The sequence below is a fragment of the Eptatretus burgeri genome, chromosome 14 (genome assembly GCF_056783735.1).
Source record: "Eptatretus burgeri isolate ZD-2024b chromosome 14, Ebu_testis_v1, whole genome shotgun sequence".
Classification (NCBI taxonomy): domain Eukaryota; kingdom Metazoa; phylum Chordata; class Myxini; order Myxiniformes; family Myxinidae; genus Eptatretus; species Eptatretus burgeri.
Window position 1 is genome coordinate 1,397,783 of NC_140974.1, and position 25,561 is coordinate 1,423,343.

The 25,561-nt window shown below is 39.9% G+C and overlaps 2 protein-coding genes across 5 annotated transcripts in view; one reads left to right on the forward strand and one right to left on the reverse strand.

The window, feature by feature from the left end:
- Positions 1–25,561, forward strand: part of LOC147012536 (bromodomain-containing protein 3-like) — an 86,812-nt gene that overhangs the window by 59,959 nt on the left and 1,292 nt on the right. For all 3 annotated transcript variants that reach the window (XM_085855665.1, XM_085855666.1, XM_085855667.1), the window contains 3 exons: positions 22,218–22,429; positions 22,542–22,837; positions 25,436–25,549. In XM_085855665.1, the coding sequence (XP_085711791.1) occupies positions 22,218–22,429; positions 22,542–22,837; positions 25,436–25,549 (622 nt within the window). The remainder of the gene's footprint in view (positions 1–22,217; positions 22,430–22,541; positions 22,838–25,435; positions 25,550–25,561) is intronic.
- On the reverse strand, positions 10,892–16,860 carry LOC147012539 (uncharacterized). Of its 2 annotated transcripts, XR_015051398.1 has the most exons (3): positions 16,085–16,860; positions 12,205–12,283; positions 10,892–12,119 (listed from the first exon to the last, which is right to left on the reverse strand). XR_015051398.1 is itself a non-coding variant. In XM_085855690.1 (2 exons), exon 1 carries the CDS (start codon positions 13,470–13,472, stop codon positions 12,678–12,680), a length of 795 nt encoding a protein of 264 aa, XP_085711816.1. In that variant the 5' UTR covers positions 13,473–13,699; the 3' UTR covers positions 10,892–12,119; positions 12,205–12,677. The 2 variants fall into 2 exon arrangements, 1 of the variants encoding a protein (XP_085711816.1); XM_085855690.1 differs by lacking the exon at positions 16,085–16,860 and having other exon boundaries at positions 12,205–13,699.

Below are 25,561 nucleotides of genomic sequence, written 5' to 3' on the forward strand. Positions count from 1 at the left end.
AATATCCAACTTCAGCTTCATACAATTCTTTTTGAGAGGAGACAACAATGTCTTGTAAAACTTTTTCATAATGTTTTTCTTTAACCCATTTAAGTTTTCCATAAGGTAAAGATTGAGACATAGCCCACCCATACAAATTGTTAGCATCATAATATATCAGGTAAGAGTTGTCCTCATTCTTATTATAATCAGGAAGATATTTGTTATTTTCTTTAGCATATCTCTTGGAACATACTTGAGCTATTCCTCCTTTTAGCCTTCTCTATCATTAAAAGCATATCTATATCACTGATTAATTCCAAATTCTGTTTTGTCATTTTTAACATCGCACTCCTTACATTTTTAACATAGCCAAACCCAGGGCTGTGTAATAGTGAATGGGGTCTAACCCATAAGAATTTTTATTATGACAGATTGTTCTAAAAGTTTCAAACACATCAGCCAATAACAATACATCAGTTTTAAGATACAAATAATGATATTCTCCAAGATTCTTTATATTAAACTTCTCCCAAGCCTTTTAAGCCTGCGTATAATCTCTATCGGAAATATGAGTTTTATTCAACTTGCCATAGAAACTTTCTCTTGAAGGAAGTTGTGTTTCTTTAAACTTCTCAAATGAATCCATATAGTCATACGGATATATTCCCTTTTGTGATAAGAGATCAATCTCTTATTGATTTGAGAAATGTGATTTAAGATTCGGTAAGTTTTTCATATTTGATGCTAAGTTAGATAATGGACTTGCCATAAACTTGTATGTGTCAAGAAATCTGATATGGGTTATGGGGGATGTATGAATTGTTTTTGTGAATGAGATGTATTTTTGATCTGTTAGGAATGGCAGAAATATCTCCAGATGTCTTTGAAAGTTCATTTATAAATCGATATGTGTCATAGTGAGCGTTGTTGTGAAGAATGACAGGAATAAATTTTGGGGGCTTGTAATTTAGATTACAACAGGAATGAGATGAACCTCTACATTTACCAGTAAGATGACAGTGATCCCTAACCTTGACCTCTCCCTCAATTTTCTCCTCACAAATATGACAGATACTGTTCTTTCTAAATTCCTTTTTCTCTCCCTTTGTTAATGACATTGGTTTATAGGTTTTAACCATTATTTCTCTTCGTCTTATACAGTCTTTTTCCAGTCGTCTTACAAATTCCTCTGAGGAATCTTCTCCTCTATAAAGTTCTAACTTATTGTATTCATCACCAACAGATGATTTGATATAATAACAGAAACCACAAGATGTATGTTTTTGATATTTATTTATGTATGATTTATTTGGATTTGGAGAAACAGTATCTATCTTTTCAAGGATGCTTTCAAAATCAGCAGATATCACAAATGAATGTTTGATAGATTTGTTAAAATCTTTGAATGATTTTTTTGAACCTGCTTTTGGTAAATTGATTACAGTTGATTTATGATTACTACAATATTTTGAATGTTGATTTAATCATTCTTTTGTATGAAAGGCGTTGACACATCTCTTATAAGAATACGTTTTACATTTATCTTATATAGTTGTGATTTCGTTAATCTTGAGAAATTTTTGATGAAAGCATAATGTGATTTTTCCTTTGAAGTAAAGTAGAGAAGGGTTATGTGTGTTTCATCATTTTTATAGTTGTTTGAAATTTTTAATATCTGAACTTTGTTTGTATCCGTAAATCCATATACATTAACAGATAGATTATTCATTTTCTCAAATTTAGGAATATCTCTCAATGACATTGGAAACTTTAAATCTTTAACATTTAATGTATTCTCATATTTCTTTCATGTTCAACCCTTTCATGATTCCATTGTGGAGGATATAAGTGAGCAAGAACAGACCATAGAAAACATTTATTATCTTTGTTTTGAATATTCACAACTGCTTTCTTTAGTTTTATCTCTTGGTAAATCAATATAAGAAGAAGCTTAAAGAGGATCTGATTTTAAGATGTGTTTATCTAAAAAGATTATTTTTGTAATAGCAACTCCACTACCTACTACAGTGTTATCAACATCTTGTTCTTGTCTCTGGAGTTCTTCGTAAACATCACATCTTACAAAATCTTGAAATGTTGAGATAAAGTGAGGGTTTGTCCTCGTATAGGGAGTAGTTTCATCACCTTCTCTTACCATGTTCAATTTTACTCCCATATAAAACTTAAAAGTTTTAATTTCACTTAATGTGTTTTTAATTATCGTTTCAATACTTTGTTTAACCATATCAACAGCTTCAATAATTGAAGATGGTCCAGGGTCTTGAAAGCGAAACAATCTTATTTTTATATGTCCTTCAAATGCCGCATCAGTGTTTTTCAATGGAGAATTTAGTGGCACCTTCCCTTTCTTCTTTGTTCTTGTGTTTGCGTGATTGAAGGTGTTTATTTAAAAAAAAAATTAAGAATATCATTATCACATCTATCACAATGTTTTGTTTCTTTGTCAAGTGGAGTTATTTGTCTGAAAAGATTGAATTTGTGTTTGGTGGCTTGAAGGTGTTTCTTATTGGTTCATGAGTCAGGAAGTGACCACTGTATTCGTTATGGGTCTGTCTGTCTCTGTCTGTCTGTCTGTCTGTCTGTCTGTCCCGAGCATAGCTCCGTGGGTTTTGATCCGATCCTGATAAAATTTGGGTGGGAGGTTTATATCATGATCTTGTTGTTTTCCTGAGAATGGGCATGCTGTGCCCATTATGGGCGAAGCCACGCCAAAAAACGTGTTTTAGGGGGTAGCCGATTTCAAGTTACATCTTCTCCGAGGGTGTTTGTCGAATCTGGCAGGGGTTTCAGTATTTTGTTAGCCCAATGGCACCTGCATAGTCCCACGGAGCTCGATTTTTTTTCTTTTTTTTTTCTCATTTTCGTCACAAGGTCAAAAACTTAGAAAATTGCGAATTTTGACATAAAAATCATACGACCGCCCAAACTTTGAGAGCTTGGATGACAATATTTTTATGCATAATCTTGAGTTCATTCTCCACCTAAAGTCTTGAAACCATTTTGCTCTATCTCGAACTCCTTGCCCATGGCGCCCCCTTCAAGTTTGTTTTTACGCTGATTTCATCAAAGTATGGATAATCCGAGGAGTGCGAAATGCCATATAGCCTAGATGACGTTATATTGTTCCTGGAATGTTCCAGAGGAAGTTTTGCACCAAAGGTCATAATCCTTGACCTTTGACCTTTAAAGTTCACAAAGGTCAAATTTTCAAAGTTGTGGGAATCGAACCGGGTTTTCGACCTTCTTCGACGAACTAACTCCAATAAGCTATAGCTCGTATCCTGTTTCCTTATTTTAATGTCCACAACTGTTTTGTGACCTTTAAAGGTTATGCAAAGGTCAAATTTTGAAAGTTGTTGAACGAAACCGGGTTTTCGACATTTTGCAGCTAATAACCTGTCACTCGTACCACATCATGTTGATCATTTTTATAACTTGGTCAAAAATTATCACATTAACTCATCCTTGACTTCTGAAACAATCTACATCGTCAACTACCGCTCGTGAACCATTGTCGTCTTCAGACTTGTAACATTTATATTCATGATTACAAACATCACAGTACGTTGTACTCACCATATTTATATCACAAAACTTTGCTTAAAATAAAATTTTCTTGATGAAAATTTCGTTTAATTTATAGGTGAATCTGTGCTTAAAACCATTTTATCCTCCACATTTTTTCACTTAATAAATACAATGTATCAAGACACAAAAGACAGCTTTGCTCAAGCAGATGTGGAAAAACCTGCTTACTTTTAAAGATGCTCCTTACTCCCAACTTTTTAGATTATGATAATTTTTACAGTCAAGTTTTCAACCTGAGTATCAACGACTCTCACAATGTTTAATGCTGGTCTTCAAAAAGAAGATATAATCGGTTTATTTAAACTTCAAAACAAACTAAACTCGAGGGGGAGCACTCGGTAGAGTGCAAAACCTCCGCCGCCAATACTGCTCGGTCACTCAAGTGAACCTGATGGATATTCATTCAATTTGACGTCAACAGTGCTCAGAGTTATAGTTTGCAACTTTCCCTTTTACTTTTAACTTTTACATACTCAATTCATTCGTCATAACTAGCTAGATTCCTTGAGACAGAAATTGATTTTACGTGGGTATATCCACCTGAAGTTCCAAAATCAGCTGCAATTATAATTTTGGCATGTTTTTTGTTGGAAATCCCTTATAACATGTAGAAATGCAAAAAAAAAAAAAATAGAAATTTTGTTGAAAAAAAAGTTGCAAAAAATTTTTTTTTGGGGGGGGGGGGTTGGAAATCACTAAAAACATGTAGAAATGCAAAAAAAAAAAATTGAAATATTTTTTCAAAATCGCCGCCATAGCCGCCATATTGGATTTTGGACCAAGTCAAAATCTAATGGCATGATCCTTGGACCATACCTAATCCCCCACCAAGTTTCGTCGATATCCGTCGAGGAGTTTTTCCGTAATACTGTAAACAAACAAACAAACAAACAGAAAGGGGTGAAAACAGTAACCTCCGATTTTCGATGGCGGAGGTTAATGATTACAACATTGAAGATATAATACAACTATTTTGTGATGCACAGAGATATAAAAAGAAATCAAAGCCGATAACTTGTATTCTTCGTGATAATACGTATGATATACCTTCTCCCCAAGATTTGGATAAATCAAAAAAGAATGTCGTTATCTTTGATGATTGTGTTAATGAGAGAAACCAAACGGTAATGGATAGCTCCTGCACAAGAGGGAGACATTCTTTTTGTAATTGTATTTTTCTTAGTCAATCATACTTTCAACTTCCTCATCGCTCAATAAGAAACAATGCTAAATACTTTTATTTTATTCAAGTTAAATTCAATAGATATAAAGAATTTTTGGAGAGACAATTGTTCTACATTCTGTAGTAAAAAGGAATTTGGGGATTATACGAAGCACACAACTGAAAAATATAAATATATTGTTCTGAAACAAGATGAGATATTGTTATAGATCAACGGTGGCAGGATTCGCACCCCACTCTTGACAGCCAAATGTTGAAGATTTGGCTTCACTTAACAGCACCGCCGTCTCAGGGGTTATAACGCCGGCTGGTTCGGCACAGGTCTCAGGTTACGCGCCTCAGATCACGATACCAAAGTACACCTGTGCCTTGCCAGTTGGGGAAATAGACCCAGTTACAGACTGGATTTGTCAGAGACTGAGCGAAGTCTGCCAGTCCGTAACCATTTTGGTTTTAAATACAAATCGAGCGAATTGTTCCTCAGCACGGCACAGATAAACTCAAAGCGGCAACTTTCATACGAATCAGCCAGATTTATTGGGGACACATCGGCGAACACGACACAAGCAAAACATTCACAAACGTTATAATTAATCTATAACCCGCTCTTTACTAGGGAGCTGTGGGTTTCGAAGAGAACCCTAGTGAGATAAACCTTAGACAACATGCAGACAAGACACAGAGTACTTGGTGATGCCTCATGGACGAGGGGAAAGTGTCAAAGGCACGAATGCGGCTCGTGACAAGCCGATGTCAACGGATTTGAGCACCCAGCTCGAGCATGCAGCGTGGCAAAATGGCGCTCGTCTTCCTTCTCCCGACACCGCTTGCGCACCAGCGTCAGCGCGTTCAGCCCCCGCAAGGTCGACAGCACAAGAGTGAAAGATCCACGGTGTGCTCCAGCTGGCTTTTCACAAGGTCCAGCATACAAATCCAAGCCTGGCCTGCTCACCAGATTAGGCCAAATCGCGGTGTTGGGCTCCGCAGGTGGATCGACGGGATTTTAAGACGTGTCGAGCCGTGCAGCGAGTAGGGACAGTCATAGCTCCGTGGTTGGATTCAGGATGACCTGGGGACGACCTGCACGCTGGGTCCATTGCCGAGGAGGAACAGCCATCAAGTCACTCCTCATCAAGCAGATCGCAGACTCGACACCAGCAGCTTCTCATCCAGCAGAAGGCAGACTGACCTCATGCAGTTCCTCTTGCCTTTTTCACGAAGCAGATCGCAGACACACAGCCGTCCCTTATACAGCAGATCGCGACTCGACACTCAGGCAGTTACTCCCTTGCCTTCCCGGCGCTCGCTCTGGACACTCCCCCGGAGACCCGTGATTGGTCCATCACTCGAGATTGCAGCTGCCCTCCACCAATCGGCTGCCGACACGTCTCGCTGACCGACACTCTCAGAGCGCTGGGCGGGGCTAGTTCAGAGAGGGGAAGGAAAACGAAGCAAAGCGCCTCCCGGTACACCACCACTGTACGAACACTAGACAGCCTGCTACACCTCCCGACACACATGTCATGTCCAATGACCGAACAACCTGGCTAAACATGCATTTAAGGGGGGATCTGGGCTAATCCTATATATAATGACACACTAAGGGCCATTTCCACAACAATATGAAGGGATATATTTTTTTATTTTATAAACAATTACATCAAAAATGACAACTATTATTATAAATCTTGTGGGTAAATCTGCTTCTGGAAAAAAACTTTCATAAATCAAGGTTCTTGTATAGTACAAATGAGAATATTGTAAATTTACTTAAAAAACACCCCGTGATACGCATTGTATCAACAACAACTAGAGCAATAAGACCTGGAGAAGTAGAATGTGAAGATTATTACTATATTTCAGTAGAGGAACATATGCGATTGAGGAATGAAGGCCAAATATTTGAGGTTTCTCTTAGTACAACAAAATATTCACATTGTAAGCGTGCGTTAAAGAAACTACAATCTGGTGATCTTGGGATATTAGAAACTAATCCAGAAGGAATGAGACAAATTATTAAACATCTGAGTGGTAATGGGGTTAAGATTTTATCATTCGGTTTTGATGTTTATGAAGAAACTCAACGCAAACGTATGAAAAGCAGAGACACAAGTATTAGTGAAGAAGAAATTACAACTCGTATTAATGTTAATGATGAATTTGATGAAATATTTAAAGTAAAGGATTTATTTGAACACATCTACTTTAATGATGAAGAAAAGGAAAATTTCCCTGTTGACCTTTATGATTCAGTGAATGATATTTTTCAATAAATAAATGGATGCGAAAGAAAGACCAAGAAGATTTAAGGAGCATCAAGAGTTGGTTTCAAAAGTTATAAAACAACAGGAAGACATAAAGAAGAAACACAGACAGAAACTAATGGGCGAAGAAACATTTGAAAGAAAACAAGAGAAATTTTTTTCAACCACTTTTAAAAACTTCCCAAGAAAATATTATAGATGCTTCCACAGTTCCCACAATAGAATATACTCCTAAAAAACTTCAAATGTTAAAAAGATTTCAGTCAAATGACGGAGAAAGAATTAGAGCATATAGGAGAATTAGAAGATGATGATGAAGGATTATTTCAACAACTGAAAGAGATTAATCAACCCCCTGATTATGTTGTGAATGCTCTTCAAAACAATGAATATTCAGCAGATTCAAAAACCATAGCAGGTCTCATTCCAACAGAACAACCAGCAATATTTCATCTTGCAAAAGAAAAGGTATTGATATTTAATGATGAATCATGGTTCTTGAGTTCTGCTCAACCCCCTGTTAAATTAACCCCCAGATTAATGTTTCTTCTCACAAAAGATGGAAGACAAAGGTTCAACTGTGAGGGATGAATCAAAGTATTTTGAGAAACCATTGGATATGAAAAATAAGGATGATAGAGTGAGTATATATTGATCTGCTGGACTCTCTTAATTATGAGGTTCGTCTATCTGGTAAAAGTAGGAAGAATGAGGAGAAACACATTATTCAGGCTTTAAGTAGTCTTGGTTCAGGTGTTAGTTTTCTTCCAAATGACCCATCACAATTAGTTAGACTTATTGCTGTTAGGTAGTAAGAAGGCTGGAAATAACAATTGTTTTAATGAAGCATCAGCCATTTTAGACCAGTTGATGAACATGAAAATAATAAATAAATCTCAACACAAAGACATTTTATCTCATATTAAATAAGATGAGAAGCACAATCCTTAGTTTTAATTTCACAACAAGTGACCACACATCTTCATTCCCATACTCACTACAACTTGACGCAACAAAAGAATATGAGGCTTCTTTATTGTCCATGGAAACTTATAATACCTTATTTAATATCACCGAGAAAAATGACATGTTTCGTTATAATCCGGGAAGTGGATACAAAACGATAACAGTTTCACCCAGAGCATATGAGATTTCTCAAATATCTTCCGAAATTGCTCGTCTTATGAAAGAACAGGGTGATGAACCAAAAAATATTGTTATGGATATTCAAAAACATACTTCAAAATCAACGATTAAATTTAAAAATAACTACAAGGTTGATTTCACGATTGATAATTCATTTAGAGAGTTATTGGGTTTCTCCTCAAAAAAGATTGAAACTAATGGGACGTTTTACAGTGATGATGTCATTCAAATATCCTCAGGAATAAATTCGGTATTAATTCACTGTGATTTTATTTATGGTGCTTATAATGATAGAATAAGAACAAATATAATATGTCCATTCAGCACATACTTAACCCCAATTGGTTATAAATTCAATATGGAACCCAAAAATCTGGTTTATCTACCTGTGTCAGGAAAAACCATACACAGAGTAAATTTTAGGATAACCGACCAAGATAATCGCATGATTTATTTTCATGGAGAAATTATATCCATCAGAATTGACCGACGTGAAGTTTTCCAATAAATAAATACGATGATTATTGTGAGGAAACACGAGTTGGGAAAATATAAAATAATTACAGGGGATGGGATGTTCCTTTCCCCATAGTACAAGGGTGAAGGTATGTGTCTTGGTTGAGGATACTATAAACCTAAGAGACAAAGGGGTGTCGGACATCAATTTAGAAAAAAAGGAGATGGGATAATTGATACTCTAATGGGTATAGGTTCAACTATTCTTGAGCATAAAGACCTAATTGGTTCAACTGCTTCTGCTGTGGGAAATGTAGTGGGTGCTTTTAAGAGTATAAAAGATGCCCAAAAGGAATCTCATAAATTACAAGCAATAAAAGAAATTAAGAAAGGCAAAACTCAGTTGTCTCCCCAAGAACGACAGAAAAGAATTCAAATACTTGGGTCAGGGTTTCAAGTTTTAACATCTTTTTTCCTAAATAAATACAAGTATGGAAGCAATTGATAGTATCTACGATTTGGATACCATTGTCATCTCAAACTCGACTAAAAAAGAAGACTACTTCAAGGTAAATGCAATAACTGGAACAGACTGGAATGCAAATGGAACAAAAAGTTTTGAAATCAATAATCAACAAACTTATTTGAATCTCACCAAAAGTTTCTTGTTGTGTAAATTTACTTTCACCAAGAACGACAAACACAAACGCTACACTCGTAAATGATTTCTTCTGGAAAATGTTTGATAGTGTTCGTTTGTACATTGGAACACAAGAAGTTGAAGCGGTTGATTATGTCTGTGCTACATCTGAAATGATGAAATTTACACTATATTCATTTAGTGATAGAATGGGAAAGGGGGCTGTCGAATCTTTTATTCCTGATATGTCAACGGGAACCAACACAGAGCATGGATATTGTCAAAGGAAAGGAATGTATAATGATGATACAAAAGCAGCTAATAGTTTTACTGTGGCAGTTCCTCTTAAAGGTATATTTGGATTTTGTGATCATGATAAAGTTTTGTATGGTCTTAAAATTAGATTTCAACTGCAAAGGAATGATAATGAAAATAGATTGCTTTTTGGTGTGGCTAATGCTTTCGCTGATCAGAATAAATTTGTTATTGATGAAATTAGTTGGTATATTAGTGAATATACTCCTCATCTGAAAACAGAAGAGATGTTGAATAGACTTAACTCAAAGAAACCACTCAATGTATCATACCTTAAAAGAAGATGCCAACACGTTAAACTGAACCAAACCACTTGCACGTGGAATTTGGGTGTTCTGGAAGGAAAGCCACGATATCTGTGGCTCATTAAAAAAAACAAAACAGATGTGATACTGCTACTGATAAGAATAATGCATTGAGTGATAATGCTAAGGTGAAACAACTTCGAGTTTCTCTAAATGGAACATTTTATCCATGAGATAGATTAGAAATTAATTGGGAAAAAAATGATTATGCTGAAGCATACAAGTCTTACCAAAAGGTGTGTGAAAGCAATGGAAATAAAGAACCCATTTTGGATAAGACAGCATTTAAAAGCCTGTATACAATCTAAGCGATTGACCTGAGTGCTCAAAAGGAAACTATAAAGTCTAATCAAGTGGATACTTCCCTATACATTGAAAGAGGAGCAAGTGAAGAAGTTGATACATATTGTTTGCTTTTGGAAGAAACAGAATTACAGATTAATACAGATAATGGTGTTATGATTAGTCTCACATAATTTTTTTGATAAATAAATGAGTAGTAAAGTGCCCACTGGGGTATTAGTGCAGCAGATAACTGCAAAATACCACTAGAATACTTTGGTTTGTGATGCAAGCATGAAATTTGGCACAAATACTCTTTGGTCTACTCTGTTAAAAATGGCGCTGGCCACAAAAAAAATCAAGATGGCGACCATTTTCCAAGATGGCCACCATCCAAATTGAAAAGTATTATTCCTAAAGCAAGTATTTGGATTAAAGACAATATTTTGAGCGTATACCTAGGTTTTAGGGGTCAAATAATCTAATAGGAATGTTGTGTCGGCTCGAGTACATAATCAAATGGTCAAAGCAAAGATGGCGTCCAAGATGGCCACCATGAAATCTATAAATCCTAATATTTCAGGAACTGTGCTGAAGATATTTTCTTATTTTCATCAGAATATCTTATGATGCAAGCATGAAATTTAACATAAATGATCTCTAGTCTCCAAGGATCACTCTTTATGCAAAAATACTGCTACTGCTGAAAATTAAAATGATAGCATATGAATTAAAATGATAGCATATGAACAAAAGAATGATAGCATAAGAAGAACTTAGCTTTCGGCGATCGGCGCGAAATGCGATGGTGGGCGGAAATGACGTCTTTCGGCGCGAAATGCGATGGTGGGCGGAAATGACGTCTTTCGGCGCGAAATGCGATGGTGGGCGGAAATGACGTCTTTCGTTCGTTCGTACATGACAGGGGCGTGTTTCTTGGTTTTTTTCCCGTCAAGCAATAAATTAAATGGTTTTCACATATATAACACATTAGTTTCACAAATTTCCATTGAAATACTCGGGTATTTCCGTCAATTCTCGCTATTTCCGTCTAGGTTACGCACTGCATCTACCGGACGGCTGTCTTGAGGCACGTGGGGGGGGGGGGGGACACCGGAGACGTGGTAGACACCGGGGACATTTCAAAGTCCGTGCAATTGTATACAGCGCACGCGCTGTAAAAATATGTCAAACCAGTGAGATTAGAAAAAGATTGGGAGTATTTCAGAAAATAAATATATCTCAACACGTAAAATAAATCAGGAAAATAAAGAATTGTCAAGTCTATTAGAAATATTTGCGTCAAGACTATTAACATCGTTTTCCTTGGTGTGATTGACTTTAATTAAAGTATTACATTTTTTTCTTAAATAAATGGAGGAGAGAGCGAAGACATTTCTGAGGATTCTTTTTTAATTTTTTTAAATTCAAATGTGGACGTTGGAAACTAAAAAGGTTTTCGCACTCTGTAGGAATTTTTCTCATAAATAAATGAGTTATTGTCTAAAATGTAAAAAGAAAACCATGAGTAAAAATATCTCGTATGTTAAAAGTAAAAAATAATAGGGTTATACAAAAAGGTACATGTTCGGTGTGTGGCTCAAAAAAAGAGTCAATTCCCAAAACACAAACGTGGGGGAGATTTGTTAGAAAACTTCCCCTCCCCGTGTGTGTGTGGAGAAGGGTGGGGGGGGGTTGGATGAGGGGGGTGGTGGGTCGTTGGGAGAGCGCACCTACCCCCTCCCTCCCCTTTACATCTCCTTTATTCTTGTCTTGTAATTCAAAATCAGATAATTATAAGGAAAGCAAATATAATTAATCAAGATTGAAAATATTAAACATTTTTCTTTGGGTAAATATTTAGTTGCGAGAATGAACGATCTTTCCCAGCAGTCTGCTTCATATGTCTTGTGATTTTGAAACTCGATCAACATATTCTGTTCAAAACAAAGAGTGAAGAACAATTAGGGTATATACAGATGATTATATTATATTAATAAAAATAATAAATATAACATTGACCTCCAGAAGATAGTGTGTCATGTCAGATTCCTCCAGAAGATTAAGTTGTGTGTTTGGTTCATCCAGACAGGTGTTTAAACTGAAAAAAAAAAATTATAATAATAATGAGTCAAAGACAGAGAGATACACACACACACACGCACACACATCTCTCTCTTCTCTCTCTTGGCTTTGCTTCACGGGCAAAGATCAAGATGGGTGGGGTCCACATCAGCTGCAGGCTCGCTGGTGACTGGTGAGTCCGATACGGGATAGGCAGATCCGACCACAGCGGCTGCAGACGAAGCTTTGGTTGGAAATGGTTGCCAAGGCATCCCGGTTCTTTCTCCTTCTTCTTTTGTCTTCAACGCTGGCTCTGCGGCAGCACTCGAAGGAGGAGACTGCCTGGCAGACTGAGCGTCTCCATTCATCTCGATCGGCAGCGAGGGTTGACCACTGGCGGTGGTCAATTTGGTAGACGCTGAGGGACTTCTTCAGGGAGTCTTTGGAGCGCCTACGTCATGGTGGCCAGAGGACAGCTCTCCATACAGCACGATCTTGGGCAGGCGGTGATCCTCCATTCTGGAAACGTGCCCTGCCCAGGGGAGCTGAGTCTTCAGCAACATGGCCTCTATGCTGTTGACCTCCGCTCGTTCAAGGACTTCAATGTTGGTGACGAAGTCACTCCAGTGAATGTTGAGGATGGAGCGAAGACAGCGCTGGTAGAAACGCTCGAGGAGTCGTAGGTGGCGACGGTAGGTAACCCATGACTCGGCACCATACAGGAGTGTGGTCAGTACGGCTGCACGGTACACGCTGATCTTTGTGCCCTTCTTCAGATGTCGATTGTTCCACACTCGTTTGTAGAGTCTTCCAAATGCACTGCTTGCTTTCGCCAGTCTGTTGTCGATCTTGGCATCTGAAGATATGGTGCACCCCAGGTAGCAGAACTGGTGGACTGTCTTCAGCTCCGACTGGCCGATGGAGATGTGAGGAGGGTGGTACTCTTCCTGGAGTGAGGGTTGGTGCAAGACTTCTGTCTTCTTCAGGCTGACTTCAAGTCCGAAGAGCTGCACAGCCTCTGCGAAGCAGGATGTTAAGCGCTGCAGAGCTGTCTCAGTGTGAGAAACAAGGGCAGCATCATCGGCAAACAAAAGCTCTCGGATCAGTTGCTCCATGGTCTTTGTGTGGGCCTGAAGTCGCCTCAGGTTTAACAAGCTTCTGTCAGTGCGATATCGGATGTAGACGCCATCTTCATCATCAAGATCTTCTGTGGCCTGTTGGAGCATCGTGCTGAAGAAGATGGAGAAAAAGGTAGGTGCAAGGACACAGCCCTGCTTGACACCGTTGATGATAGGAAAGGCTCTAAGAGGTCGTTGCTGTATCTGACCCGACCACGCTGGTCTTCATGGAGCTGGATAACCATGTTGAGGAACTTCGGGGGACAGCCAAGTTTTTCCAAACATGCACACGCACACGCACACGCACGCATACACACATACACACACACACACACACACACACACACACACACACACACACACACATACACACACATATACACACACACATATATACACACACACATATACACACATATATCATATATATATATATATATATATACACACACACACACAGACAAGCCGGTAGGCGACATGGCTGCTCGCTCGAGATGGAAAGCTGGCCGACGTGACGAGCCGATATTCATGTACATGCTATCAATCAATTTAGCACAATAAATATGATTATCACAGCCCTCTTCGTTTGCGCCCAGAAACCCGCCTTGTGAAATTTCAGGCATGTTTCCAAAGAGACTCTAACAAATGGCAGCCCTGGTAATTCCATTGATCTATTCGCGTAAGATTTTTTTTATATGATGCTGTAAGACATTCTCCTTGGGCTCAAAAAATCAGTTCCCTCGGAGGTCCAGTTTCGGAGGTATTGATTTTTATTGTACAGTCCACAATAAGTGTACGATGTACGATAAAGTATTTTAGCTGTTGCTAAGTAACGGAGGTGTGCATAGCAACCATTCATTTTTGTGTACATACTAGCCACATTGTACACATTTCACCCAAGTTTCGTCAAAATCAGACACTTTCTCTTAGAGATATTCGCAATTAACCGTTTCTGAAATGTTCGACATGTACTCGCCCAAAACCTATCTCCTCCTACAAATATTTTTTGTTAGGGCTGCAAATTGGCATGAAGGGAGTGAGATAGATTACACACAGAACTCTAAGCTTCGATTTTTCGATTTATTTATTTTTTTTGATTTTTTGACCACTTTAAAGGGCCGTTGATATGCCGTTGCTAGGGCCGGGGTCCCATATTCGAAAGCACACGATTCCCAGAAATATTGGTCCTACCTACCAAATTACATTGGAATCGGTTGAGTGGTTTAGCCCCGAGGCTTGACCAAAGTTTCGCGGACAGACAGACAGATGGAAATGTCCAGAATAAGGGTGCTCTAAGAGCAGCCAACAGAGTTATAATTTCTCACGTTGGACTCGAGTCATTCAAGATCAAAGGGCGTGAGAGGACTTCTTGCCATCCAATAAAAATATCATTCACTTCTCTTCTGAACATTTGAATGTCTTTAAGAAAGTCGTTCATTTTTTGCCATTCCTCATGATATTCAAATAACTCATTTTTGGTTCACAAGTCAGTAAGTGACCACCATATTCGTTATGTGTGTGTGTATGTTGGGTCGTCTATCTCGTCGGAAAAAAAAATGTCAAAAAAAGAATTTTTTGAGATTTTTTTTTCTACCCTTATTATCAGTATTTCCGTCTATGTTTGTCTGTTCGGTCCAGTGCTCCGTCAATACAATGGCGATTTCGATGAAACTTGGTTGGTAGGTTCATACCATGACCTAGTTGTGTGCAAATGAGAACCGTTGCTATGGACACCACCGTTGCCTAGCAACGGGACTTTGAATTTTTTTGAAAAATCATAAAAAATTAATTTTTTCAAAAATCGGGCCATGAGCGACTGTGGGCAGTACATTCAGCCATATTGTCAAAAATTTCCAGCCAGATCCTATGAAAACTGTCTGAGAAGATAGACTTTGAACCCTGGTCGAAAACAATAAAAAACGAAGTTCGTTATATCTCAGACTCTGAGTCATATATACATAAAACTGGTATGGTAGGTTCATGGTATGTCCAAGTTATGTGTGAGAAAGAACCGTTGCTATGGACCCCTCCGTTGCCTAGCAACATCCAAAAAACCTCTAAATGTGGGGGTATTTTAACGAAAAAACAATCTGCAGCATTAACCCTTGAAGCTAGAATCATTAATTTTCTTGTGCTTAATCCTCAGGTCATTCCCCATCGAACGGGCCCATCGCGTCAGGTTATATTGGGTAGGCGACTACCCATGTCCGCCTACCAGCTTGTCTGTCTGCCTGTCCCGAGCATAGCTCCGTGGGTTTTGATCCGATCCTGATAAAATTTGGGTGGGAGGTTTATATCATGATCTCGTTGTGTTTTCCTGAGAATGGGCGTGCTGCACCCATTATGGGCGGAGCCACGCCCCAAAAACGTGTGTTTTTAGGGGGTAGCCAATTTCAATTTTCATCTTCTCTGAAGAGGTTTGTCGAATCTGGCAGGGGTTTCGGTATTTGGTTAGCCCAATGGCACCTGCATAGCCCCACGGAGCTCGATTTTTCATTTTCGTCCCAAGGTCAAGGTCACAAGGTGACAAACTTAGAAAATGTCAAAAAAAATCAATAAATTGGGCATCGAGCTCCTCTGGTTTTCAACTGTTTCGAATGAAAGTTGGTATGCAAGTAGTGCTCTTCGAGTACTACAACTTTCATCATTTACGTTTTTCCCGAATCCCACCAGTTTGCCCGTGGCGTCCCCTCGAAGGTCAAAAAATAAAAAAGGCAAACCGTGAACATTGCTCGTGAACCATCGCCGTCTCCAGACTTGTCAACATCAGTAATCAACGATGTTTTTATTGGGGACAACCTGTTAGAAAAAAAACGTGCAATAATTATTGGTTGTATCGTGATTTAATTCTGTTTTAAACAACAAATAATAAATTGGGTTGAGAATCTCACCGCTCATCTTGTGAAAACGATTGATTCGTAAGGTCGGAGTACTCGTCGACACAATCCATTCTCTGAATGAAACACGCTCGGCACACAAGTTGGTTTAAATAAGGAACTTGATGACGTAATGGGAGATTACATAACAATGATTTTTCCAGAGTGTGTTTCCACAAAGGAAATGACTTGGTTCGGGCGAGGCAGCCGTTCTCAAGCAGTCTGACTCATTTTTACAAAACCGAATGAGGGATTTACATTTTAGAAAACGAACCCTAACAGCCCTTTCTTTCATGCTTGAAGAGATGAAGTGAATATGAAAGGAAAATGAAGTTATTCCTGAAAGTAGAACATGGGCAAATATTCATTGGTTGGCTCTTTGAGTGGAATGAAAATATGAAGAGAAAGAAATGCTTCAATCAGTAAGTCTCAATTTTACATTTGCTCAATGGGGCAGAGATCAGTCTCCTATTTTGGGCTTTTCGGGCTTGAGTCAGAAAGTTTTTTTCCTTTCCCCCCATTCATTTGAATGGTTGCCTCAGAAACCCCATTAATCCTCTACTCTCCTCCCACACCCCCCCCTTTCTCCCCCCCTTCCAGACTCCCACTCCACCTCTTCCCCTCCCTCATCCCACCCCTCCCGTCTCTGGACTCCGACCTCCTCCCTCCCACTCCACCTCTTCCCCTCTCTCTTTCTCTCTCATCCCACCCCACCTCCTTCAAGACCCCCACCCCACCCCTTGCACTCCTCATCCCACCCCTCCCCCTCCCTCCTTACAGATTCTCACTATACCCCTTCCCTGGGACAGGTGGTGGCTCATGTGTTTATCACATAAATTGTGAGAAAATGACTAAAACCCTAGCAAGGTGTATCGTGGTTTTAAAAATGTGATCCTATTAACGTTTTGTGGCGATTAACCTTGGGAGCTCAGAGGAGTGGCGTCACAAACAAACAAACATCTCATTCACTTTTATGTAGAAGATAACATCGCTCCAAGCTCCTCACGAAATAACATCCAAAATGAAAGCAGATTGCCCAAAAAAGTGAAACAATTCAAACCCAGGCTAGACATCTTTGAGTGAGTGTGCATACCTCTCGGCTATCCTGCCGTGGTGTGGGGACTCGTTGCTTTACTCTTTTCAAATCCTCCAATTTATTTTGCCTTCCTAAAGGGCTGTCACACCTTGACGTTTTAGCCAGCGTATGGCAAGGTATAAAAATGTATGTAAAATGCTGGCGTACGCTGAACTATTGATGTTTTTTTGTAAGTTTTGGGCGTATAATAACGTGTTGGACGTATACATAACGTATTAGTAACGTACACGGAACGTTTCAATCACATATAGATAACTTATACCAACGAATGCTGAGCGTGTTGTCGGCGTTCACAACCTATGCCCAACGATAGTCTAACTTATGCATAGCGCGCGGCAGCGTATCGCCGACGATCACGTGTCGTAGGCTATTCATAGGCTGCAGCTAGACGATTCAAATCATAACCGCACAAGACATCGAAGTGTGAAGCCGCTGTCACACCTTGACGTTTTAGCCAGCGTATGCCGACGTATGAAAAATTTGCCGAACCAAGCTGGCACACGTCGAATACGTTATGGGTAAGTTTTGTATACGTTAAGAGCACGATGGCAGACATCGTATTATGCTGGCATACGTCGTCATATGTCGAGAAATTTTCAGCATGTTGAAAATTTCTCGACGTATGACACACATTCCGCATACGCTGGCATAAGTTGTAGGCACGTTACGACGTATGCCAGCGTGCTATTAACATATACAAACTTACCCATAACGTATTCGACGTGTGCCAGCGTTTTAGCCAAATTTTGCATACGTCAGGCATGCGCTGGCTAAATCGTCAAGGTGTGACAGGGCCTTAACTCTGGAGATGACCTCACAGAGAATTGAGCCGCGGTCGCCACGCCCACTGCTCACATCACCTTCGCCTGCTTTATTTATTTTTGTTGCACTCAAAGAAGTTACACTTTGGGGAAAATAGTAAAAAAACGGAACAGTAGAAAAAGTTAACTTTTAATGCTTTGTCAATGTCACATTTTCTTGTGTCAATATGGAGTAGAGTGCACAGCCTTGCTTAAAGCTCGTAAGATCTACCCTTGGTTAGAAGAAGCACTAATTTCTTTAAATTCTCAGATCCTGTCCTCCAGTTACTCTCCTCCTTAAACCACGTCTCACTCACTGTAACTATATCGTACTCCTCTCTATCTACTTTGGCTTCAAGCTCTTCCATCTTGTTATTTAAACTTCTGGCATTAGTATGGAATATATTTAACTTTTCCCTTTCTGAAATTCTATTCTCCTGCCTGGCCTTAGTCATAATTACATCATCCGTTCCTTCCTTCATAGCTTCCCCACCCTCCGCTGACCTACAAACGACTGAATTCCTTCCTCAATTCCTACTGCAAACCTTGCTGCCCTCTTTCTATTTAACATACGGCCATCATTCCAGAAACACTCCCTTTGTCCCCTAAATGATTCCCACTGCTTCTTAAATGTAAAACCTTCCTCCCTACACCATTCTTCCAGCCATTGGTTGATGTCTATTGCTCTGCTCATCATTTCTGGATTGTTTCCTAATCTTGGGAGAATCCCAGAAAACATGACCTCACAACCCTTTGCTTTCAGCCACTTTCCCAATATCCTGCATCTATTTTTCAAAACCTCTGAGTAAACTTTCCCTCCATCATTCGCACCTAGGTGTACCACAACCAACTTCCTGCCATGACCCGATACAATATCGTTTACCCTTCCTTCAATGTCCCTAACTCCCGCTCCTTAAAAACTGCCTTTCCAAAAGAAATAATATCCTTGTCCGTGTTCATTTAAATAGCCGGCATCAAAGAATCTGATTTAATTACCGCCGCCACCGAAGGTTTTCATCTCTCTTTGTTTGTCTGTCTTTGTCTTTGTAACATGCAAAATCGAAAATTTATCAAGTATATTGATCAATCCATTTTGTTATTCTGTCTGTCTGTCTCTGTCGCCTACACGTCACAATTCTAAACCGATTATCTTTAAACTTTACCAAGCTATAGAGGTAGTCTCAACTGAGAAGTCTATTTTGAGGTCAAAGGTCATCTTGAGGTCAAATTTCTGAAATCGTCATTTTTATTCGATCATCTTGAAATTTGAACAGGATTTGCATATTGGGTGACTGAATTGGGAAACCAACTATTTTTGAGGTCAAAAGGTCAAAGGCGAACTCAAGGTCAAACTTCTAAAATCAAATTTTATTTGAAAAATTGTTAATTTTCATCCGATTGACTTGAAAATTAAACAGCAATTTCATCGTACATTACTGAATTGGGAAACCAATTATTTTTGAGGTCAAATTTGTTTTATGTTTTTTTTTTAATGTCGTGCTCTGCATGACGTCGTCGTCTTGTTTGTTTATCTACACCATATCTCAAAAAGTTGTGGATTGATTCGGATGAAACTTGGTGGGCAGGTTTGGTGTGTGACAAGGACAAACTGATTAGATTTTGGTGAACATCTGGATCCGACTACTATAATTTTTTCAGTGATTCTTCACCATTGAGAGATTGGGCCAAAAACGATATATAGCACGATATCTCAAAAACTTGTGGACGGATCAGATGAAACTTGGTGGACCACGATGCATTGATTCGATTTTACTGAAGATCCAAATCCGGATCTGACTCGTATAATTTTTTAAGTGGTTTTTCACCATTGAGAGATCGGGCTCAAAAACGATATATAGCGCGATATTTCAAAAATGTATTGGGCTAGTGGATCAGGTATGGATATACCAAATGTATTGGGTGAGTGGATATGTTCTACTGGATCAGGCATTATGGGGTGGAGGTATGCGTTCTACCAAGTGCCCTTCTAGTTCGTGTCTCTGTCTGTCTGTTTGTCGCCTGCAGGTCACAGTTTTAAACCAATCTTCACGAAACTTCACCACATGGGAGAGTTTGTTAAAAGGAAAGAAGCCTATTGTTTTTGAGGTCAAAATGTCAAAAACTCAACATAGGCCAAAGGTCAACAGCTTTGATGAGATTTCTAAAATCCTCAATTTTCATCCGATTGACTTGAAATTTGAAGAGGATTTATATTTCAGGTCACCGAATTCAACCACCAATTATTTTTGAGGACAACATGGACCAAAAGGTCAATATAGGCCAAAGGTCAACACTATCCAAATATCACTAAGGTGGTATTTCAACACTGGAAGAAGTCCTTTCTTTCAACCTTCTGGGTCTCACTATCTGCCATAATCTTTCCTGGGAAAGCCACATTTCCAACCTGGCCCCCAAAGCCAGTCGTCCACTGGGAATCCTCCATTGTGCAAAGTCCTTCCTCGGCCCACCTGAGCTCCTGACCACATACAAAGCTTTTGTCCGCAGCCTGATGGAGTACTGCTCTCCCCTCTGGGCTGGTGGTGCTGCCTCCCACCTTTCTCGGCTTCACGCTGTGAAAACCAAGGCATTTCGGATCATTGGTATCTCCCACGATGAGGCTGAGTCTTTGGGCCTCTCATTCTCTCACTGCAGGCAGGTCGGTGATCTTTCTGTCTTCTACCGTCTCCTCTCTGGTCTCGCGCCCCCTGCTGTCTGCGATTTGTCCCCACCATATTTCCGCAGGGCACTCAAGGTCCACCAACAACCCCCTTCTGGTAAAACTACCAAAATCACGAATCACTGCTCACCTTCACTCCTTCATTCCTCTTTTTTCCCCGCCTTCGGAATAAACTCCCTCACTCTGTTCAATCCCATTCTTCCCTCCAGGCCTTCAAAACAGCTGTTCACCACCACCTATCATCCCCCATCCAAATCCTCGATCTTTTCTACCCCCGTTAATCCACCCCAAACTCCACCCTCTTCAAATTCCCCACCCCCCTCCCTTCCACAGATCTAATGTCTCTGTTCCCCACTGTTTTGTCCTTCCCACTCCTGCCCCTCTTATCTCATGCCCCCCTTGCTGTGCGTTGTGTGATAGCTCTCACACGAGCCTTGACAAGGTATACAAATTTTTTTTTAATGTTTAAAGGTGTATGGATAATAAAATTGCGGGTTTTACCGCCATTTTACCCAGCGTCTATTAAATCACCCTATCTAACACGTTGCATTAGTTTTTCATGCTCTTTATGCATATCCTTTCTAACGCCCTTAAAAACAACAAGTTTCCTGTTTGGAATGATTTTCCATTTTGTTTGACTGTCAAGCTGGCAGACAGATTAAAATTATCTCGCTCCTCTGCGCATGTACGGTCGAGATGATTCTAAGCCCAAGGTACATTAAAACTGCAAACTTGTCCCCCTATTCATGTTCAAAATATAACATTTGATTTTAATAAGTTGTTCCTTTATCACAAACTGACGATCATAAACTGATATGACAGACAGACAGATGGACGGACATGAACGAATTGCTTAACCCCGCTTTTCGCTTCGCGTGCAGCAAAGAACTGCACAATTTCTGGAATGCCATCATTGATGCTTGTTATTACCCTCGCCGGAGGAGAGGGGATTGCATTTGGGTCCGTTTATTTGTTGGTCTGTCTGTTTGTTTGTCCACACAGAACTTTAGTGTTTTTCTCTGCAACCGCTTGTCGTTTGTTATTTTTCTCAAATCTCTGCTCTTTTTCTTGCTCTTCTTTGTTTTCATGTCCTATTCCAAGACATGTTATTGATGAAAGTTGCTCAAATAAATTGATTTTGTTTTGTTTTTTGTGACCTTCCTGCAAATAAATAAATAAATAAGCCAAAATAACCCCACAGTTTTGATGAAGAATGTGCCCTTGGAAACGTTGCACAGAAAAATTTGTAATCTCATGATCACCTCATTGGAGCTGAAGAGAATGGAGGATGATGGTCTCCCAAGTCCTGAACTTGAACCACAAAGCTTGGAGGCAAAGCGTGCTGCAGCTCTCGCCGACAAACTTCATTTTGTATGTCCTGTTTCTGGCCTGCTGTTCCTGCAGCTAAAAGCCCTGCATGAACAGCTGGCTACCCTGTCCCAGGCTCCTGTGTCGAAGCCAAAGAAGAAAAAGGAGAAGAAGGAGAAGAAAAAGAAAGAAAAGACCGCGGAGAGGCCAAAACGTGAAGGTGATGAGGAGGAAAAGAAAAAGGAGAAGAAGGTGAAGGGAGCCCAGACGAAGAAGACTGGAGGAAAAGCGGGCTCCAACAACTTGAGGTCTGATCTATTGACTTTAGCTTTGCTTTGTAAAAATTATTTCCCTCACCAGTCGAGCTCCTCTAGCTCTCACGATGGTGGTCGTCATTTGAAATTTGTTCATTTGTTTCAGGGCTGGCAGGAAGAGTGGTCGAGCAGGTGAGCCAGGTGCAGAAGCTGAGGAGGGGCAGCCCATGACGTATGATGAGAAGAGGCAGCTGAGCCTGGACATCAACCGGCTGCCCGGGGACAAATTGGGACGTGTGGTGCACATAATCCAGTCGAGGGAACCTTCGCTGCGAGAGTCTAACCCCGATGAGATCGAGATCGACTTCGAGACACTCAAGCCTTCCACACTGCGTGAGCTCGAGAGATACGTTCTGTGCTGTCTAAAGAAGAAACCTGGAAAGGCTTGCGGTGATGCTTGCAGTACGTAACGATGACTTGTTTGTCTCATCATGGTTTTCTTGTTTTTGTAAAAACGTTGATATTTAACACTTTACTTAGTGCTAATGTGGAGTTTGTTGAAATCCATAAAGAAGAGAAAGGAAAATGCTCCAAGTGTCTTGTGAAGGCCGTAGAATTAATTGGAATTATCCATTAGCTGCATGATCTGTGAAACACATTACCATTGATTCGTTGAACCGGTTTATTTCACAATGACGATTGTGCATGGCTGTTACATCTGATGTCTATGGCCATCTTGGTTGATTTTTGAGTCGATTGTATCATCAAACTGGCTGTTCTTCCTTAAGGCCCGGTCACACCTTGACGTTTTAGCCAGCGATGGCAACGTATTAAAATGTATGTAAAACGCTGGCTTACGTTGAACTTTTGATGTTTTTTTTTAAAGATTCGGACGTATTCATAGTGACTTGGTCTTATGTATAACGCATTGGTAACTACACAGAACGTTTCGTTGTGTTATAGATAACTTATACCAACGAATGCTGAACCTGTTGTCGGCCTACACAACCTATGCCCAACGATAGTCTAACTTAGGCATAGCGCGTTGCATGCATCGCCGACGATGTCGTGACGTAGCCTATTAAAAGGCTGACGCACAACGATTCGAATCATAACTGCCGTAGAAATGGAAGTGACAACATCGCGGTCACACCTTGGCGATCTTGCCAGCGTATGCCGACCTCAGAAAAATGTGTCTAAAACGTTGGGGCACGTCAAATACGGTATGAGTAAGTTTGGTATGCGCGAGTACAACGCTAAAGTATGCTATCATACGTCGTAGTAAGTAGAGTACGTCAAGAAATTTTAAACATGTTCAAAATTTTACGACGAACTCGGCGTATGACACACGTTCCGCATGCGATGGGGATAAGTTTTACACACGATATGTGGACGCTTACACACGTCCACAAAGGTTACTTATAAGCTACTCATAAGTCGAAAACGTCGCGGTAATGTCTTTTTTACGCGAAACTTATTTCTAACTTATGTTTGACGTGCTTTGAACCAATTATTTACGTAGTCCCAACACACATCGACGTATGTAGACGTATTCCAATGACGTCTTCCGGTCGACAAAAAAAATAAATTAACGTGTTTCTAGCTTACAACTGCCATATAAAGACGTGTTCCCAGCGGTTTTGGGAATTGGTATATAAAAATGGTGTTCATAAAAGGGGAACCCAACAGTGTTTTCGAGTTCCTTTTTGAGTCGATGTCCATGTCAGCAGTAACAGTATCAGTATCAGTATTAGTATTAGTATTAGTAGTAGTTTGTTCATGTTGGCAGTAGTAGGTGAGTGTGAGGGGGAGGGTGTGGGTTATGATGGATCGTCCTTGCGTTTAACGATTTAACGATTTAAATGATAAACTCAACGATTTAAATGGCTGCATCTCCACTGTTGAAAGTAGACGCTTGCGCTCAACAATTGGATTTTTTTACACTCAACGACTTTTAAACGGTACCACTCAGCTATTTTCATTGTTTACAATAAACGATTTAAATTGCTGTCACTCGCCTTTGTTTTTTGACGCTGGCGCTCGGAAATTTTAATCGTTTCTATTGAACGTGCTAAATCGCTCAAACCCCACTATTGAAAGTAGATGCTTGCACTCAACAATTGGATTTTTTTTTTTGCACTCAACGACTTTTAAACGGTACCACTCAGCTATTTTCATTGTTTACAATGAACGATTTAAATTGCTGTCACTCGCCTTTGTTTTTTGACGCTGGGGTTTGGAAATTTGAAGCGTTTCTTCTGAACGTGTTAAAACGCTCAAACTCGACTATTTTAAATAGACGCTGCCGATGGACAATTGGAATCATAGCCAAGCTAGACATCGAAGTGTGAACATCCTCGTCATGCCCAAGAAAAGTTTGAAGAATGCTGCAAATAAGTGTCCTGGCCGTGGCCGTGGACGCTGACGCAAGGACGATCCATTATACCGACGTCTTTCAGCCTATGAGTAACTTAAAAGTAACGTCTGTCGATGTGTGGCAACGATCGCGTAACGTGCCAACAACACGTTAATCATAGGTTAGAAATAAGTTTCGGGTACGCTAAATATTACCTCGGCGTGTCTCAACTTATGATTAACTTACAAGTAGCATGTGTTGACGTCTGTCAACGATCGCAGACCGTGCATACAACTTGTGGCCAGCGTAGCGGAACGTGTGAGTCATACGCCGGCATACGTCGTGAAATTTCAAGCATGAAAAAATTAAAGGACAACCGAAAAGTACAACGTTTAAAGCCAGCGTACGACGTATGGAAGTGTTTTTCAGCGTGCTCTCAATGTTATCAAAACTTACCCATAACGTATTCAACGTGTGCCAGCGTTTTAGAAAAAAATTTCAAAAATCGGCATACGTTGGCTGAAACGTCAAGGTGTGACCGGGCCTTTAGCTGACTGCGAGTTGTATGAAATGGCTGTTAGTCAGGGTTCAGCACTTTAATTTGAAGACTTCAATTGGGGTGATCAGGGAGGGGGAGGGTGATGCTTGAAAAAGTTGTATGGTTTTGCATTGTCATGCTTAACAATTGCGATCACCTCCATCAGGCAAGAAGTCGGCTGGAAAGCTGAAGGCAGAGATCCAGGAGAAGAAGCGAGAGCTGGAGAAACGGCTGAAGGATGTTGGGGGACAGGTTCCTCCGAGCAAGAAGCCCAAAAAAGGTTGGTTACAAG

Coding starts and splice junctions, on each gene's coding strand:
- LOC147012539 (XM_085855690.1), bottom strand. CDS start 13,472: ATGCTCCAACAGGCCACAGAAGATCTTGATGATGAAGATGGCGTCTAC.